Source organism: Fusarium falciforme, chromosome 1, assembly GCF_026873545.1.
Source record: "Fusarium falciforme chromosome 1, complete sequence".
Classification (NCBI taxonomy): Eukaryota; Fungi; Ascomycota; class Sordariomycetes; order Hypocreales; family Nectriaceae; genus Fusarium; species Fusarium falciforme.
This window is the reverse complement of record NC_070544.1, coordinates 1,319,233-1,335,813: the sequence shown is the minus strand read 5'-3', so window position 1 is coordinate 1,335,813 and position 16,581 is coordinate 1,319,233. Positions and strand designations below refer to the sequence as shown.

At 53.5% G+C, this 16,581-nt stretch overlaps 2 protein-coding genes and 1 pseudogene across 3 annotated transcripts, besides 1 other annotated feature; 2 read left to right on the top strand and 1 right to left on the bottom strand.

Annotated features, from left to right (window-relative positions):
- Positions 1–596: 596 nt before the first annotated feature.
- Positions 597–2,575, bottom strand: NCS54_00033800 (Hypothetical protein; the record flags this gene model as incomplete). The annotated part of the gene is made up of 3 exons (XM_053145991.1): positions 597–1,084; positions 1,131–2,493; positions 2,546–2,575. 3 exons carry the CDS (start codon positions 2,573–2,575, stop codon positions 597–599), a joined length of 1,881 nt encoding a protein of 626 aa, XP_053001966.1.
- A 1,416-nt stretch (positions 2,576–3,991) lies between these two features.
- NCS54_00033700 lies at positions 3,992–9,156 on the top strand (annotated as a pseudogene). The gene is made up of 2 exons: positions 3,992–8,712; positions 8,766–9,156.
- Positions 3,992–9,156: a sequence feature.
- A 5,155-nt stretch (positions 9,157–14,311) lies between these two features.
- Positions 14,312–16,067, top strand: NCS54_00033600 (Hypothetical protein; the record flags this gene model as incomplete). Its single annotated transcript, XM_053145990.1, has 2 exons — positions 14,312–15,858; positions 15,956–16,067. The coding sequence occupies 2 exons, from the start codon at positions 14,312–14,314 to the stop codon at positions 16,065–16,067; spliced, it is 1,659 nt and encodes a 552-aa protein (XP_053001965.1).
- Between the last annotated feature and the right edge of the window lie 514 nt (positions 16,068–16,581).

Below are 16,581 nucleotides of genomic sequence, written 5' to 3'. Positions count from 1 at the left end.
TTTGGCGTCTTGCTATGCTTGCTCTCATTTTGGGATTCTCACTGGGTGCATCGGGCACGGGATGGATCTCTCTCTGGTAAAGCATTCCTCGCCTGTTGTAAACTTTTTTGATATACGGTGGTCCTCCACGGGCTTTTCGCTCAGCAGAGCAAAATGGGGCAAAGAGATTGGGATGTTTTTTCTTAGTGTTGTCATGATTATGGGCTATGGCTTCTTTTTTCCAGAAACACGCAGGGCCAAAGATGTCCTGTGGCTTTCTTGTACAACTTCGGTTGTTGTTTCTCCTTTTTCTTGGATAGGGTCTGCTTTCCTGAGTAAAAATAGACACTCTACATTAATCTCTCGGCGCTCTAGTGTTGGTGTTTGTAACTATTGTAGATGATAATATGGGGCTTTTGACTTTGAATGCGTACTTGCATGTGATAGATGCTGTTGTTTACATGTTAGTGTGAATATTATTTGTGAATCTAGTAAAGTAAGATACTGATGTGTTATAAACAAGAGGCTGGTGCATTCCAAACCACCAAAAAGATCCATTCAACGCCGTGCTAAACGAGTTACAAAGTAAAAAAGATAGAAACATGAGTCAAGAGGCGTTAGATATCCTCATGCCGCTGTGGCGTATCAATGAGGCTCTCCTCCCGCAGAGCCCAAATACCCTGCCGAACTTCATCAAATGACGCATTCGCCTGCAAACCCAATGTCTGTGCCAGAATCTCTAAATCACTCGGTGGCAGCGGGATGCTTCCTGACACACCCTCGCCGAGGACGGGCATGGCGAGGGCCGGGTTCGCAACGGGACCCTTGGCCTTGTGGAGCATGCCGAAGCGGATTGCGACCTCTGTGACGGTGACCATGATACTAATGACAATGAGGACGATGATGATCCAGGTGATGTAGCTCATCTTTGCGGTAGCAATCGAGTCGGACAGGATCTCGGCGAGATCAAGAAAGACGCGGCATCGCTCGTTGAGGACCTTGATTCGCGGGTCGATCTCGAGATACTCACGGATAGCTGCGTAAAGAGGGTGAAGTGTCGGCTCAGACTCCCAGAAGAAGTTGGGGACGTCGAGGATATTGGATGCTGCACAGGTTAGCCTTTGTCTAGATTTGTCTGACAGAGCACTCACAAAGGTTGATGTCGACACGGCTCTTGAAGAGACGACCGACCATGCGTATAATCTCGGCGCGTGTCATGTTCAACTCTCCCGTGAGAGCCAGCGTCTTGGGTACATGCTGCGCATCCAGCATCGTCTCGCTCATGCGCTCCTCAAAGAAGCACAGGCGTGTGCTCTGCGCGATGGCATGGCTAATGGTGAGCTTGATCATATGGTCGGAGCGCGGCAGCAGAGTGATCATATCGTTAAAGACGCGCGGGCGCTTGATATCAGCGCTATACTCGAAGTGAAACTCTTCCGTTTCAAAGTCATCCTGATCAAGCGGCCGGGTGAGCAGGCTGCTGGTGCCGTTCTCAATGGCGTCGGCGTCGGCAAAGGTGAGGTCGGCGAGGATGTCCTTCTCTTGGTGCTCGGTAAAATTCCAAAAGACCACGACACCGTAAGAGTACACAAACATCTCTGCAAAATTCTTGGCGTCAGGCGCAAGACGGTTCATTGCCGAATCGTCATCATCGTGACGGAACGGGTTGCTGTGCTCCTCGGGGGTGACCGGGCGATCGCTGAAGTGAGAGGGCATCGAATGGCCACGATCAGGGCTGGCTCCTGTATAAGCGTCGTCCTCGAAGTAGCCCTCGTGATGATCTCTCTGCTCGCTGCGCTCAATCTCAAGGTCCAGAACCGTCTTGCCCGTCCCAGGGGTCTTGAGGATAGGTCGACTCCGGACGCGATATCCATCGGTTCCATTGAGAAGCGGCAGAGCGTAGATGACATACAGGCAGTCATCGTACAGCTTGGTCTTGGCTTCATGCTTCTTCCGCAGGAACTCGGCTGTCGGCTTAATCTTGTATGCCTGCGCGGTGCAATAGGCCGTCACTCTGCTAACCCTGTCGGTCCTCTGCATCTTTGGCAACCTCTCGGCGTAGCTCTTCCCACGGATACCGCCTCTCTTTCGAAGCACATCAAGCTCTTCATCCTTCAATGGTCGGTTCTCTTGATCCTGTAGGCGCCTTGCGAGAATCGCCTCGCTCTCAATCTCTTCATCGACGTCATCGTCCTTTTCGTCCGTTTCGGGCAAGAGTACCAGCTTCTCGCTGATCTTGGTAGTTCTTGAAGGCATCGGCTGACCGGTACGGGACTGCACGTTCGGAAGACCTCCTGATACGACTCGGCGATTGCTGAGGGGGCTGCCTCCCGGGCCTCGGGGGAGGGGCGCCGGCGGACCGCGAGGTTGGCCTGATGGGATTTGGGAATTGTACTGGAGGACATTGTCGACGGTCATGAATCGCATCGGCGCGGGGGGTCCAGGAGGACCTGAAGCGGTATCCTGGCGTTGCAGAGCCCTCCTCTGAGGTGGGCGCTCCCTTGCATCTGTCACCTGGAGGTTGGATTAGCAAGCTGTATGTGACGCGCAAACATCATGATCGTACAAGGACAGATGGGCGCTGCTTGGAAGCCATGGGTTAAGCGGCTGAGCCCAATACAATTGGCTTTATTTGTAGAGGATAGTCGCGACAGGCGAATAATGCAGATACTCGAGTAGCCTGAGCGAAGATTGTGAATAATTAATTGATGATTGTGGTTGGTGGGTGGTTCATAGCTTGGTGGTGAAGTCCGAAGCTTGGGTTCGAGATACAGTGCAAAAATTGGGGATACGCTCCTGCCTACAGTGCGCTGCAGCCTCTAGCAGCCTAAAATCGCACCACTGGGCCAATCACGAGGCGGAATCAATCCTTGCTCTTGCCATGACCTTTATCGTTGCCTATCGATTGGTCGAGCCTCGCAGAAGATTTCGCGTGGATGACCTCATGGAACCCCACTACGACACAGCAAACTCCATTTACCACTGCTGGATGAATCACCTTTTTGTGCTGCTTGCAGGCTCATGGCTGGGGAATCATTGATGTTGTGCTGGTGAGGTCTCGTTGAGTGTCGCATGTATATCTCTGTTTCCTTTTTGACATTGTGTGGATTAAGTGCTTATCCATCGATTGCGATCAAAGATCTTACTCTGCATGTGACTGATGCCTCGCTCTTCTTTGCATCCAATGCAAGCTGATGCTAGGTTTACCTGGTTGTTTTGAACCGTTGCCTGTTTCAACCTGCCCAGCCGCATTTGATGTGTAACACCGATGCTTTGGCTTTGTTAGACCACGTTCTAACTCAAAACGTGCTTGCGTCTACTCACTCAAAACCTTGTGTAAGATGAGTGTGAAGGGGAAAGCAAACATCAAAGAGTCTTCAAAACCAGGTCAATTCATCCCATGTCGCCAGCCATATGCGCAACTCCGAAACAAGTAGAAAAGAACAGCGCATGAATCAATTTCTGTGTGTTGGCACTTGATTTGCATAATAATCTGGCCATATTAAACACATGAGAGGCTCGTAAGGATGAAGTTGACATAAAAGCGGGCCAGCGGCCAATCGGGGCCACGGCGGCCGTTGCTAGGCGGTTGGCCCGTTGTTTGTTTACTACGGGATTTGGCTGGCCGAAGCCTCCACGCCCCGCCATACAGACAGAGGTATACTCTTCCTTGGTCTGCCGTCTTCTTGGGCACTATTGACAATTTGTGACATGGGCCAGATCGGAGACGTAGTAACGATCCGTGTTCTTCTGACGCTCCAACACTTTGGTCTTTTTTCCCCCTCTCACTCATCCGAGTTCCTCAACATCACCTCCCATCACCAGGCCAAGCGCATGTCTTGAAATCGAAGCACCGTGCTCAAATCAAATTGAAGCGCTGACCACGACCGCCCTTCCATCCCTCTGACGACCCGAGCGCCGCACGCTCGAAACAATGCGTTAACGTCACCCGGAAGGTGTTATTATTTCTTAATATTTTCTGAGCCCAACCTTTCCTTGACCGTTCCAAAGCGAGACCGAGACTGCGGCTCGGTCGACGACCACTACAATCACAATGTCGTTCCGCACTCACCATTTCCAAACTCAACATCTGCATCAACCTCAACACCATCTTCACAGCCAACCATCTCCACAATCTCCTCCGCATCCGCTTCGCCAGTCACAAACCCTCGACTTTGGCACCGCTACATCACCCTCCCACCTCAACCGCTTTCCTTCGACAACATCCTCATCCGCGTCGTCTGGCTATTCGCACGCCTCTGAACATAGCCTCAACAGCGGTTACACATCCGTCTCTAGTTCAGCCGGCTACGGTCAAACAGCTCCCGGTCATAAACGTGCCCAGAGCGATGTCAGAGCAAGAGCAAAGACTTTTGAATCCGGGCAAATGACGAGCCCCAAGAAATCCAACGACAATCCCTACGGGTCCGTTCGACAATCTCTTCGGCCGCTTCCTCAGGCTCCTGCAGCCTCGCCGCCAGCTACACCTCCCCATAAGTCGCCCCGTCATGACCGTGGCAAGAGTCTCGATATAGGCAAATTGTCCTTGTATGATGATGGTCGTGCCTCACCTACTTCGCCGTCTCGACCAACGATGATGCGACCCAACTCGATGCTTCTGACAAGATCCGACTCAGTTCGCCCACAGTTGCCTCATCATCCTACATCACCACACCATGTGCATGCGCATAGCACGCACCTGGCTCGGGATGAACTTGAAGGGCTGGGCAAGTCTTCGACAAGCCAGCTGAGGACGCTCTCTCGCCTAGTATCATCAGACTCGGCTGAAGACTTCACCATCACTTCCCCTGCACAAGAAGTTGTTGGTTTGCGTGGCCGACGCAGGTTACAACGGACAGACAAGAGCAATGGAGGTCGCGGTCAAAAGTCGACTGGCTATAGCTGGGAGGGACGAAATTGGATGGACAAGCAGCGTCAGTTCCTTCAAGCCTACGAATACCTCTGCCATATTGGCGAGGCCAAGGAATGGATTGAAGATGTCATCCAAAAGAACATTCCTCCTATCGTTCAACTCGAGGAAGCCCTTCGCGATGGTGTTACTCTGGCGGAGGTTGTGGAAGCACTCAATCCCGATAGACGCTACCGAATCTTTCAACACCCTAGGCTTCAATACCGGCACTCCGACAACATTGCCATCTTCTTCCGATACCTCGATGAAGTGGAACTTCCGGATCTGTTCCGCTTCGAGCTCATTGATCTGTACGAGAAGAAGAACATCCCCAAGGTCATTTACTGCATTCATGCCCTTAGTTGGCTCCTGTTTCGAAAAGGCATAGTCGACTTCCGCATCGGTAACCTCGTGGGTCAGCTTGAATTCGAGCACCATGAGCTGGAGGCGATGCAGAAGGGTCTCGACAAACTTGGAGCGAGCATGCCCAGTTTTGGCAACATGGGTGCTGACTTTGGCGTTCCGGAACCTGAGCCTGAGCCTGAAGAGACTGAAGAGGAGAGAATCGACCGCGAGTTGGCAGAGAATGAGGAGTCTATCGTCGAACTACAAGCCCAAGTCCGAGGTGCTCTGGTTCGCGTGAGACTTGGCGATGTCATGCAAAGGCTCTGGGACGAGGAGGAGTGGCTGATGGACCTCCAATCTCGAATCCGCGGCGATTTTACCCGGCAGATTATGGGATACCGACTGGAGATGAGAAACTTTGCTGTCAAGCTGCAGAGCGTAGCACGTGGCTTCTTGGTCCGGAGGAGGATGGATCGACGGGATCAAATCCTGGAAGCACTGGAGCCTGATATCCTCGAGTTGCAGAACATGATTCGGGCTAACAAGGTCCGAAATCAGGTGCAAAACTTGACTTCTCAGCTCGAGGTGTGCGCAGGTCCCATCAGGCAAATCCAGGCCATCTCGAGAGCCTTTTTGGTCAGGAAGAACCATACCGCTCAGTACGAGGAGACCAAGGAGACGGCTGCTACTGTCGAGAAACTGCAGGCGGCTGTTCGCGGAGCATTGCTTCGTGGAAAGGTCGAGCAAGATCTCCAAGAGCTGGATGCCCAAACACATGCCATCACCGACCTGCAGGCAGCGGCGAGAGCATTGTTGACTAGAAATGACATTGGTCGCCAGCAAGAGCAACTCAAGGCTTTCGGTCCTCAGTGGACCTCTCTCCAGGCCTTTGCTCGGGGTCTCCGCGCTCGAAAGGAGACGGACGCAGTCAAGACCGAGCTTGACAAGCACATCAATGACATTGGCAAGCTTCAGGCTTTTGCCCGTGCAGCAGCAGTTAGGAGAGATGTCACGAGCTTGCTTGACGCCCTGCAAGAGAATGAACCCGCTGTCATTGACCTACAAGCATTCATTCGAGGTGCGCTTGAACGAAAGCGAGTCGGAGCAGAGTTGGATGCGCTTGAAGAACAGGAGCCTCAGATTGTGGACCTCCAGAGCAATATCCGAGGATTCTTGTACCGAAAACAACACCAAGCCTTCCTCGATGAGCTGGCTTCCCACACGCCGCAGATTGTTGACCTTCAGAGCATTCTCCGAGCCATGATGGAGCGCGCTAGAGTCGAAGACATCATGGCAGAGCTGGAGCAGGAGGAGGAGTCAATTGTCGAGTTCCAGGCGGCCGCCAAGGCCTTTATCGTCCGGGCTCGATTCGAAGAGAAGAGACGGTTCTTCAACGAGAACATGCAAAAGGTCATCAAGATCCAGAGCTTCGTCCGTGCCAAGGTACAGGGTGAGGCTTACAAGAGCTTGACTACTGGCAAGAACCCTCCTGTCAACGCTGTCAAGAACTTTGTCCATCTTCTCAACGACAGTGACTTTGACTTCAACGAGGAAATCGAGTTTGAGCGGATTCGCAAGACTGTGGTCCAGCAAGTGCGACAAAACGAGCTGCTGGAGAACTACATTGACCAGCTCGATATCAAGATCGCCCTCCTGGTCAAGAACAAGATCACCCTAGACGAGGTTGTTCGACATCAGCACAACTACGGAGGCAACTCGATGGGTTTCCTCGCCAACAGCTCCATGTCCTCTGCCAACCAGTTCGACCTCAAGGCACTCAACAAGAGCTCAAGAAAGAAGCTTGAATCTTACCAGCAACTCTTCTTCAACCTCCAGACCCAGCCTCAGTATCTTGCTCGACTCTTCAAGCGCATCCGAGAGCAAGGAACAGCTGAGAAGGAATGCAAGCGCATTGAGCTCCTTATGATGAGCCTCTTTGGGTATGCCCAGAAGCGACGAGAGGAGTACTACCTTCTGAAGTTGATTGCCCGTTCTATCCGAGAGGAGATTGCTGGAGCTAGGGCCGTCCAGGACTTCATCCGCGGCAACTATTTCTGGTCGAAGCTCCTCAGCAACTACACTCGCTCACCTCGCGACCGCAAGTATCTCCGTGACCTTCTTGGCCCCCTCATTCGGGACAACATTGTCGAGGACCCGGCTCTCGATCTGGAGAGTGACCCCATGCAAATCTACCGATCAGCTATCAACAACACCGAGTTGGCCACTGGTCGACCCGACCAAAGACCACTGGATGTCCCCCGAGAAGTTGCTATTCGCGATCCTGAAACCCGACGACTCTTTATCGATCATCTTCGAGACCTCCGAGAGATCTGTGATCAGGTGTTTATGGCTCTGGAAGACCTTCTTCACAAGATGCCCTACGGTCTCCGCTTCGTTTGCAGTCAGATCTTTGAAGGCCTGCGACAACAATTCAAGCGGGAGCCCCCAGAGAGCCTTCTGCAGGTCGTGGCGAACTGGCTTTGGAGATTCTACCTTCAACCGGCAGTGACAGCGCCCGAGAACGTGGGTGTGATCGAAAAGACTCTGAGCCCTCTCCAGAAGAGGAACCTCAGCGAGGTCGCCAAGGTCATCAGCCAGGTTGCCTCTGGCCGACCTTTCGGTGGCGAGAATGTCTACCTCCAGCCCCTGAATGCGTTTATCGCCGATTCCATCGAGCGTCTCGTCCAAATCACAGGCGACCTCATTGCTGTTCCCGATGCTGAGAGGACGTTCGACATTGACGAGTTCAACGACCTGTACGCCAAGAACAAGCCAACCCTGTACATCAAGATGACAGATGTGTTTGCCATCCACAACCTGGTGGCCTCGGAGCTTCAGACAATGTGCCCCAACCGCGAGGACGTTCTCCGGGAGATCATGCACGACCTCGGCAGTGCTAAGAACAACGAGAGCGAGATGAACGCTGCCGGATCCTCGGATATCCAAATGTTCCTGACACCCAAGCTGCACGACATTGACGACCCTGAGGCCGACGTCAAGGCTCTCTTTATGGAGACCAAGCGATGCGTGCTGTATATTATCCGCGTGCAGACTGGTACCAACCTGCTCGACATCCTCATCAAGCCCATCTCCCCCGAGGACGAACACAAGTGGCACATGCTGCTTCGTGACGACTTTGCTGATGGCAGCAACACCCGAGGAGCCTACTCCGACTCCAACATGATTGATGTCACCCGGATGTCGTACCAGGAGCTCAAGCGGACGGCGCTGGAGAACGTGATGAGGCTAGAGAAGCTGGGCCGCATCTCCAAGCACAACTGCTACCAGGATGTGCTCAACGCCATCGCCCTTGATATCCGCACCAAGAGCCGTCGAAGAGTCCAGCGACAGCGAGAGTTGGAGGGTGTCCGCATGACTCTTAGCAACTTGCACGAGAAGGCCAAGTACCTCGAGCAGCAGCGCAAGAGTTACGACGACTACATTGAACAGGCGATGAAGACCCTCCAGAACAAGAAGGGGTAAGTAATACCAGTCCTACCGTTGAGATGACACTCACTAACAACTTGAATAGGAAAAAGCGCTTCCTGCTCCCCTTCACCAAGCAGTACAACCACCAGCGCGAGCTTGAGCGCAGCGGTCGCGTGCCCAAGTTTGGCAGCTACAAGTACAGCGTGCGCCAGCTCTCAGAGAAGGGTGTGCTCGTGTCGTGGACCGGCGTGGGCGAGCGCGACATGGGCCAGATCAACCTGACCATCTCGTGCGACGAGGTGGGTGTCTTCAGCCTCGAGGGCTCACGAGGACACATCCAGATCCCCGGTGCCAGCGCCCTGGTGCCCATCGAGGACCTCCTTCAGGCTCAGTTCGAGTCGCACCAGTTCATGACACTCTTTGAGGGCAACCTCAAGCTCAACGTCAACCTGCTGCTGCATCTGCTGTACAAGAAGTTTTACCGAACGCAGTAAAGGGAGATTCATGTATACTTTTTTATTCATTGGCTGCCCCTGGAGGGAAAGCGACTGTTCAGGCTGGCCACGTTCAAGAGGGAAGATATACGTACGAGACTGGATGAAGCATTGCAACCGGCGCGACGGCAGGGTATTGTGCAACAATGCGTGTTGTTTATTTCTTCCTTTTTTTTTTTAAGCTTTTTGGTTTCAGGTTGCTCTGCGTGGGAGGAGATGGTGGAAGCGTTCAAGAGGCATGAACTGCAAACGACGACAACCGAAAAAAATACTCACGACGGAAATCCAAAGGGCATTCATTGGGACAAGCGGAGTAGGGAAGGGAAAGGGAAAGGGATGGAAGGGGAAACAGAGGGAATTGTTCATGCTTTTTTTGTGTTGACGCCAACGGTCGCTTCGGATGGTGTGTGAAGGATGGATGAATTGAATTACTAGGATATCGTTTCTGATTGGCATAATGTATGAAAATGGCATTAGAGCCTATTATCAAGCGCCTTGAACTCCCCGAACCTGCCGTGACTATTGTGTGATTACTTGTACTGTTTCGTGTGCTGTTCGCTTCACGTCCTTGTGACGATCGAGTTGTCAGCACAAAACAAAGAGTTGTGCCGTCGATAAAACACAGACAGCCACTCATTGAAGAGAGGTTGTCGGTGATCGGGTATCGGAACAGCTAGTCCATGATTGGTTGGCTACCTTAGTTCAGTCGTTAGTTGTAAGGAAGCCCCGGTGGAGAAGGCGTGAACTAGCAAGGTTCCTACGAGTCGAGGCCAAGGAGGAAGCAGCAGCAGCAGCGGCGGCAGCAAATTGATTGATAGGGGATTATGTGTTAGCTTGCAGGCCGTAGGGAAGGGCGACTAGGGGATACGTGAATGGGGCAGAGGCAAAGAATTGCATATCCACTGACACCGACTCAAGATGCAAAGTGGGCGCACCGAAGACGAGAAGGGAAGGAAGGCACGTAGCATGGATTACGAAGGGAAATTGCTCACGAGCGGTGGGCGAGTTGCAGCTGGTGTGTCGCGTGAGGGACATTGATGCCTTGCTCGGGAGTGAGTCTTGAGTCGAGAGAGCCATGGGCGGTAAGGCCGTTGAGGCGGTTAGTCTCAGAATTGCGGACGAGACGAGATAAGCCCAACCTCGGTAAAGAAAGCAGACAAAGGAAGGTGAAGCATGATCAGCTGAGACCCTGATTGTGCGCGAGTCGATCAATTGTCCATACTGGATCCAAAATTGAGACTCGTTGGCTCTTGGTCATGGCCGTAGCCAGACGGAGAGCAATCTCCTCCACGACAGTTCATCAGTCAATTGTGCTGACTGGCATCGCAGCAGCAATGCGAAAATGCGACCTTCAAGTAGCCGAGAGTGACTGATTTCGTTTTGCATGCGTGGCAGACAATGAGTTGTTCGGGTACTGGCTGGCTGGCTGTGCGACCGCAGCAGAAGCGGCTGCTTGCTTGCTTGCCTGCCTCGCCTGCTTGGGTGCGGGCTTTTGGTGGCGGCCGTGGTGGATTGATGAGCAATGAAAGTCCGGCCGGAAGTCGGTCGGCGCCAAGAGGGTCGATCAGCAAAAGCCCCAACAACCAAACCCGGGCTGATGTGGACATTGGCCCGGTCCGGGACCCAAAATTGCGGCGAGCAGTTCTCCCTCCAAGCTGGCATCAAAGAGAGACGGAGGGAAGCGACCCCAGGAGGTCCCGGACCATGAGAGGGAATCGTCCGATATTTCAATGTCGACATCGGTAGTTGAGAAGGGGTGATTGCGTCGCGTCGTGTCGTCCTCGGCCAATTCCAACGCCAATTCGACTCTTACGGTTTCGTGGATGGCCGTAGCTCGCCGGATTGTCGGGAAAGGGTTTGACAACCCCAGATTGCACCATCCAACGCTGACAAGGCGTTATGGCACTACCGAGGAGCGCCTGGCTCTTGGTCGGGGTGTACCAAGTAAACTGTGAACACTTGCGCTAATCCGGGCGTGCCGTTCGTGTCGTCCGTCGGGTGTCTGTCGTGTCTTGTCTTGCCAGAGCCTCGTCCTGTAGTTTGCGCAAACATGCTCCAACTGCATTGCAATGGATCGGGTCTTCGTTTCCATTCCATGAATGTCGCCTCGTTTTTGTTTTTTCCTCCCTTTAGCGGGATAGCCGTGGTCAGACAGACGGTCGATTGCCGGAGGAGGAGACGAGACAACAGAGGACGCGTCGGGAGCGAATGGACATAACCCGAGGGGAGGGCGTTGCAGATGGATGCGCAGCAGAAACAGGCAGGCTGTGGCGGGCGGCCAAAAGACGACGTGATGAATGCAATGGCAGCAGATTATCGCCCTGTGGAGCGCGTGAGGATTCTGAAAATTGTCTATACAGTGAATGGGCACGGTCCGTGGCGGCGGCGATCGGGAGGGCCATACAGTGTCATGTAGGATCCCCATGCACCGTATAGACAATTCTTGGAGGTTGCAAATTTCTCGAGCCCTTGGCCTCAAGGGAGGTGCAGATAAAGGATGCAGGGACCGGCTATTGGGCGTCCGAGGCCAGTGCGTCGTCAACTCCCAAAGCTCCGTGCTCCGTGGGCCATCGTGACGCCCGCTAAAGCAGGAATGCAGAAGCAGGAGCCAGTGGAGAACGACCTGGGTGCTTGTGTTGCTGCTCGTTGCTCAAAGATGGTGGGACGAGGTGCAGGTTGCATCGTTTGGTTTGCATGAAACGAGGGACGGGAGGCGGAAGACCTTCGACAGGCGCATGTGGAGAATCAGCATCAGCAACAGCAACACCAGCAGCGACGCCATCATGTTTGAGCTGAGGCGGGCACTGTATGTATGTGCCAATGCTGAAGCTGGATGCATCACGATGGAGTCGCCGATGCGTAAGAGAAGGAGATCCCCGAAGCCCAGGTCAACAGAGATCGGTGTCCATGTGATGAATCGAGAGCGAGGTTGTGACCTTGGCGGTTGCTGCTGATGCCTGTTGCTCATGGCGCAGATTCTGCACCTTGACCAACCCATGCAACGGCATGCAGTTGAGTATTATGCCCACGCAGGATGCAATCTTTCTCGGACGTGTTGGAGCTGCCTGTCGAGGCTGACGAAGCCAGGACTTGACGAGGCTCAACACAGCCAAGCTTTGGATCGACTCGCTCTCTGACGACATCTTTAGCTAGACTCTCGTTATGGCTTGGTCAGATTTATCTGATCTCCGAACAGCGCCAGTAAACATGATGTATGATGATGATGCTGATTCTAGTCAATGGCCGGAACGAGTGGGAAAGACGTGGCTTCTCGACTTGGATGGCTGATGGAGGGTTGGATGGAACATGGCAGATGGACCGTGTAAGATGGAGGGGCTGTCAATCTTTGTGGGCTTGACCGGGGAGGGATTGGCGAGCGAGGCGCTGACCAATCGCGACTTGCCGCTGGCCGAATTGAGTAGTCGCTCAGCCCTGAATCCCTGCATCCTTCAGCACACGAATCCGAGACGCAGCCATCAAGCGCAGTGTTTGTTTGGCGCTTAACAAGACTTTACACTATCGAGGTCCGGGGGCTTGTGAGATATGGACACAGAGGTCAGAGGGATCCGTGGAGGGATGTCTAACTCTGCGGCCGCGCACTACGGTAGCGCAACCGGACATGTGCCACGGATATCTACATACCGCCGTATCAAAAAAAAGACAGACTTGAGATGGAGGAGGAGGAGGAGGAGCAAGGATAACAAAGGATGGCCATGTGATGTGGTTTTTTTTAATCTCCCAGACACGGCATTCACGGACTTGGGAGCCGAACGCCGGGCTCATCAAGGGAGTGATGGTGGGTAGAACCGGGCATCCATCCCTTGCGGCTCCGGAGAAGGCGTGCATGATGGTGACCTCCGGAGATGACAATAACAACAGAGTCCTCGCCCAAACAGTGCTCTGGCACTCGTGGTGTGTTCATCATGATCCTCGTGACAGTCAGTCTAAGCTCGTGTTGATTGACGGTGGGAGAGGCTGGCCTCAGAAATAAATTATGCACTATCGAGGGCCACCCCGAACTCGGACAGCCTTTGATACGCCCCGTTCAGTGCATATCCAGCTCTCATCTCCCCCAGCTTCCACAGGCTCCAATTTTCCCCATCTCCATCATTGCCTCACACACACGCCCCTTTGCCATGCCCTAGCGCGCTCGTCTTCTTGCGTGATCGAACTTGCAACATGGCTTATTGGAATAACCCCTGGCTACGCACCCCTGCCACCCATCATGGACCCAACAGTGATATCGTCTGCCGAGCAGGGGTCGTCTGTCCGTCCTCCACCGCCGTCGTGAGCCGCTTTACACACCACGCCCCAGCTTTGCTTCCGGTCCAAGAGAAGACTGATGGAACAATCGGAGACCCCCCAGCTCCAAAGATAAAAGGGCGACCATGTTCCCACTCGTGCCCATTGCAAAACTTGTGGCGTCAATCACCTCACCGGTTGCCTTCCCTTTTTTGGCCTACCTAGTCGGGGAATTTGCTGCTTGTCTCGTCGTCTCTTACCAGGATTTCATCCCATCTCGAGCTCTCACCCACACAAACCCTCACACAGATCCAGCCTCTACCCCATCTTCCTCCACTCTGCTTACCCCTGCATCTCACGCTGTCCCCGTGTACATACATCGAGACAGTATCTGTTCGTACGGAGCGCGCTTGCTTGCTTGCTCGTCCGTCATAGTCTTGATCCTATCCTGTGCAGTGCAGTGCTTCCGCGTGTGCCGTACAGTCCAGTCCAACAACAAGTCGTGCTGCGCCCTCTCGGCCCCATTGATCCTTGACTTGTCCATCCGGATCCCACTTTGTCTTGTCTGAGCGGCAACAAGACGGACAAGGATACGAAGAGACGACTAAGCTAGTAGATCTCCGCATCGAATCTCACGAGACGTGTAGAAGCTTGACTCGATCTATCTACCCGTCTTCGCCAGCACGCCATACATTTATCAAGCCATCCCCTTCCTCCTGCCGGCCTGACTCACCTCCAACATCATAATCCTTAACCCTCTTCACATACAAACATCCCTCGATACCCCCCTACCATTGTCATCAACCCTTTGTCCAAAGACAACACCAGCAACATCAAGACCGCCAACAGTTCCTTCACCAGCACTTCCCAACATCACACAGCCATATATACAGACTGAGCTTTGAATCTCACAATGGCCCCTGATCTTAACTCCCTCCCCCCCTCTAACGGGGAGACCTCTGCGGCTCCTCACCTCTCCCCTGATGCCGAGAGACCCAACATTCTCTTCATCATGGCCGACCAGCTGGCCGCTCCCCAGCTCAAGATGTACAACCCCAACTCCCAGATCAAGACACCCAACCTCGACCGTCTTGCTTCCACTTCAGTCCAGTTCGACTCTGCGTACTGCCCATCACCCCTCTGCGCCCCCTCGCGCATGAGTTTGATCAGTGGCCAGCTGCCCATGAAGATTGGTGCCTACGACAACGCCGCCCAGATCGGCTCCGATGTTCCCACTTATGCCCACTACCTGCGAGCCAAGGGTTACCACACTGCTCTTGCTGGCAAGATGCACTTTATTGGTGACCAGCTCCACGGTTATGAGCAGCGTCTGACCAGTGACATCTACCCTGCCGACTTTGGTTGGGCCGTCAACTGGGACGAGCCTGACACCAGGCTCGAGTGGTATCACAATGCCAGCTCTATCCTCCAGGCCGGTCCTTGCGGCCGAAGCAACCAGCTCGACTATGACGAGGAGGTCATGTTCAAGAGCACTCAGTACCTGTGGGACCACGTTCGTGAGGGCCCCAAGAAGCGACCATTCTGCTTGACCGTTTCTCTCACCCACCCCCACGACCCTTACACCATCACCAAGAAGTACTGGAACTTGTACGAGGACGTCGACATTGCCCTGCCCGAGGTCAAGGTTGCCAAGGAGGACCAGGACCCCCACAGCAAGCGACTTCTCAAGGTCTGCGATCTTTGGGACCAGAACTTTACCGATGAGCAGATCAAGCGAGCCAAGCGAGCTTACTATGGCTCTGTGAGCTACGTCGATGACTGCATTGGCAGACTGCTTGAGACTCTCGAGGACGCTGGCCTGGCTGAAAACACCATTGTCATCTTCAGCGGCGACCACGGGGACATGCTTGGTGAGCGTGGCCTCTGGTACAAGATGAGCTACTTTGAGTCGTCCGTCCGCGTTCCCATGTTGATCAACTACCCCAAGCGCTTCGCTCCCCACCGTGTTACCCAGAACGTGTCGACTCTTGATCTCCTGCCTACGATCTGCGACCTGGTTGGAACCAAGCCGGCACCCTACCTCCCCATGGACGGAATCAGCATGCTGCCTCACCTTGAGGGCCGCGAAGGCCACGACACTGTCATTGCTGAGTACACTGGCGAGGGCACCGTTCGTCCCATTATGATGATTCGACGAGGTGACTGGAAGTACATCACCTGCCCGGCTGATGAGCCCCAACTCTACAACTTGGCCCGAGACCCCAAGGAACTGGACAACCTGGCCCGATTCAAGAAGATCCTGCCCAAGACCCCCGAGGAGGAGGAAGCCAAGGATGCCATCCTCAAGTTTGAGGCCGAAGCACACGCCCGGTGGGACTTTGACGCCATCACAGAAAAGGTGTTTACTTCTCAGCGCACACGGCGGATCGTGTGGGACGCCCTCAAGGAGGGCGAGTTCACCAGCTGGGACTTTGACCCTGTCGATGACGGCAAGAAGAAGTAAGTGCTGCCTTACCCCCCCCCCCTACATGCAGTCCAAGCCACATCGATCACATCACCCGCAAAGTTGAAGACGTGCTAACGCCGGCTGCCGCAGGTACATCCGCTCCACCATCCCTCTCGACGACCTGGAGCGCCGAGCTCGCTTCCCGTTCGTCGACGCCAACGGGTACGAGAGCAAGGCGGTCTCTTCAGTCCGTAACTCTTAAAGGGGGGTGTATGTGTAGAGAAGGAACTTTTTTTACGAGACATGAACTAGGAAATTTGTTGGTGGAAGCTCAGTTTTAGCGGATTTGTCTGTCTGCCATGCACAGCGGTTGGGTTTTTACTTGAAAACCATTCTTTGGCATTTGCGTGCATAGCCAGCTATTTGGATTTTGTTTGTTTGTTTGTCTATTGGAAATTGGTTAAAAGCAAGGCAAGCTGTATGTAGTCATGATGCGATTTGCAATTAATGAAAATGAAGATATTTTAAAGTCAAACAACTCCCCGTGCATAATCATGAGCTGGGCTTGAAGTATCAATAGGAGGGCTTGCCGAGGGTGACTCAAATCTCGAGACTCCCCGAAGCCAACCTATTCAATGACGAATTAACGCCGAAGAAAGCCATTGATTATCGCGATTATCATCTTGCATCATCTCCCCGGACAATAATGAGCGGTGAGATTTACTCCGTTTGATCTTGGGTATCAAAGCCCAATGATGAGCTCCAAAGACCGCGTC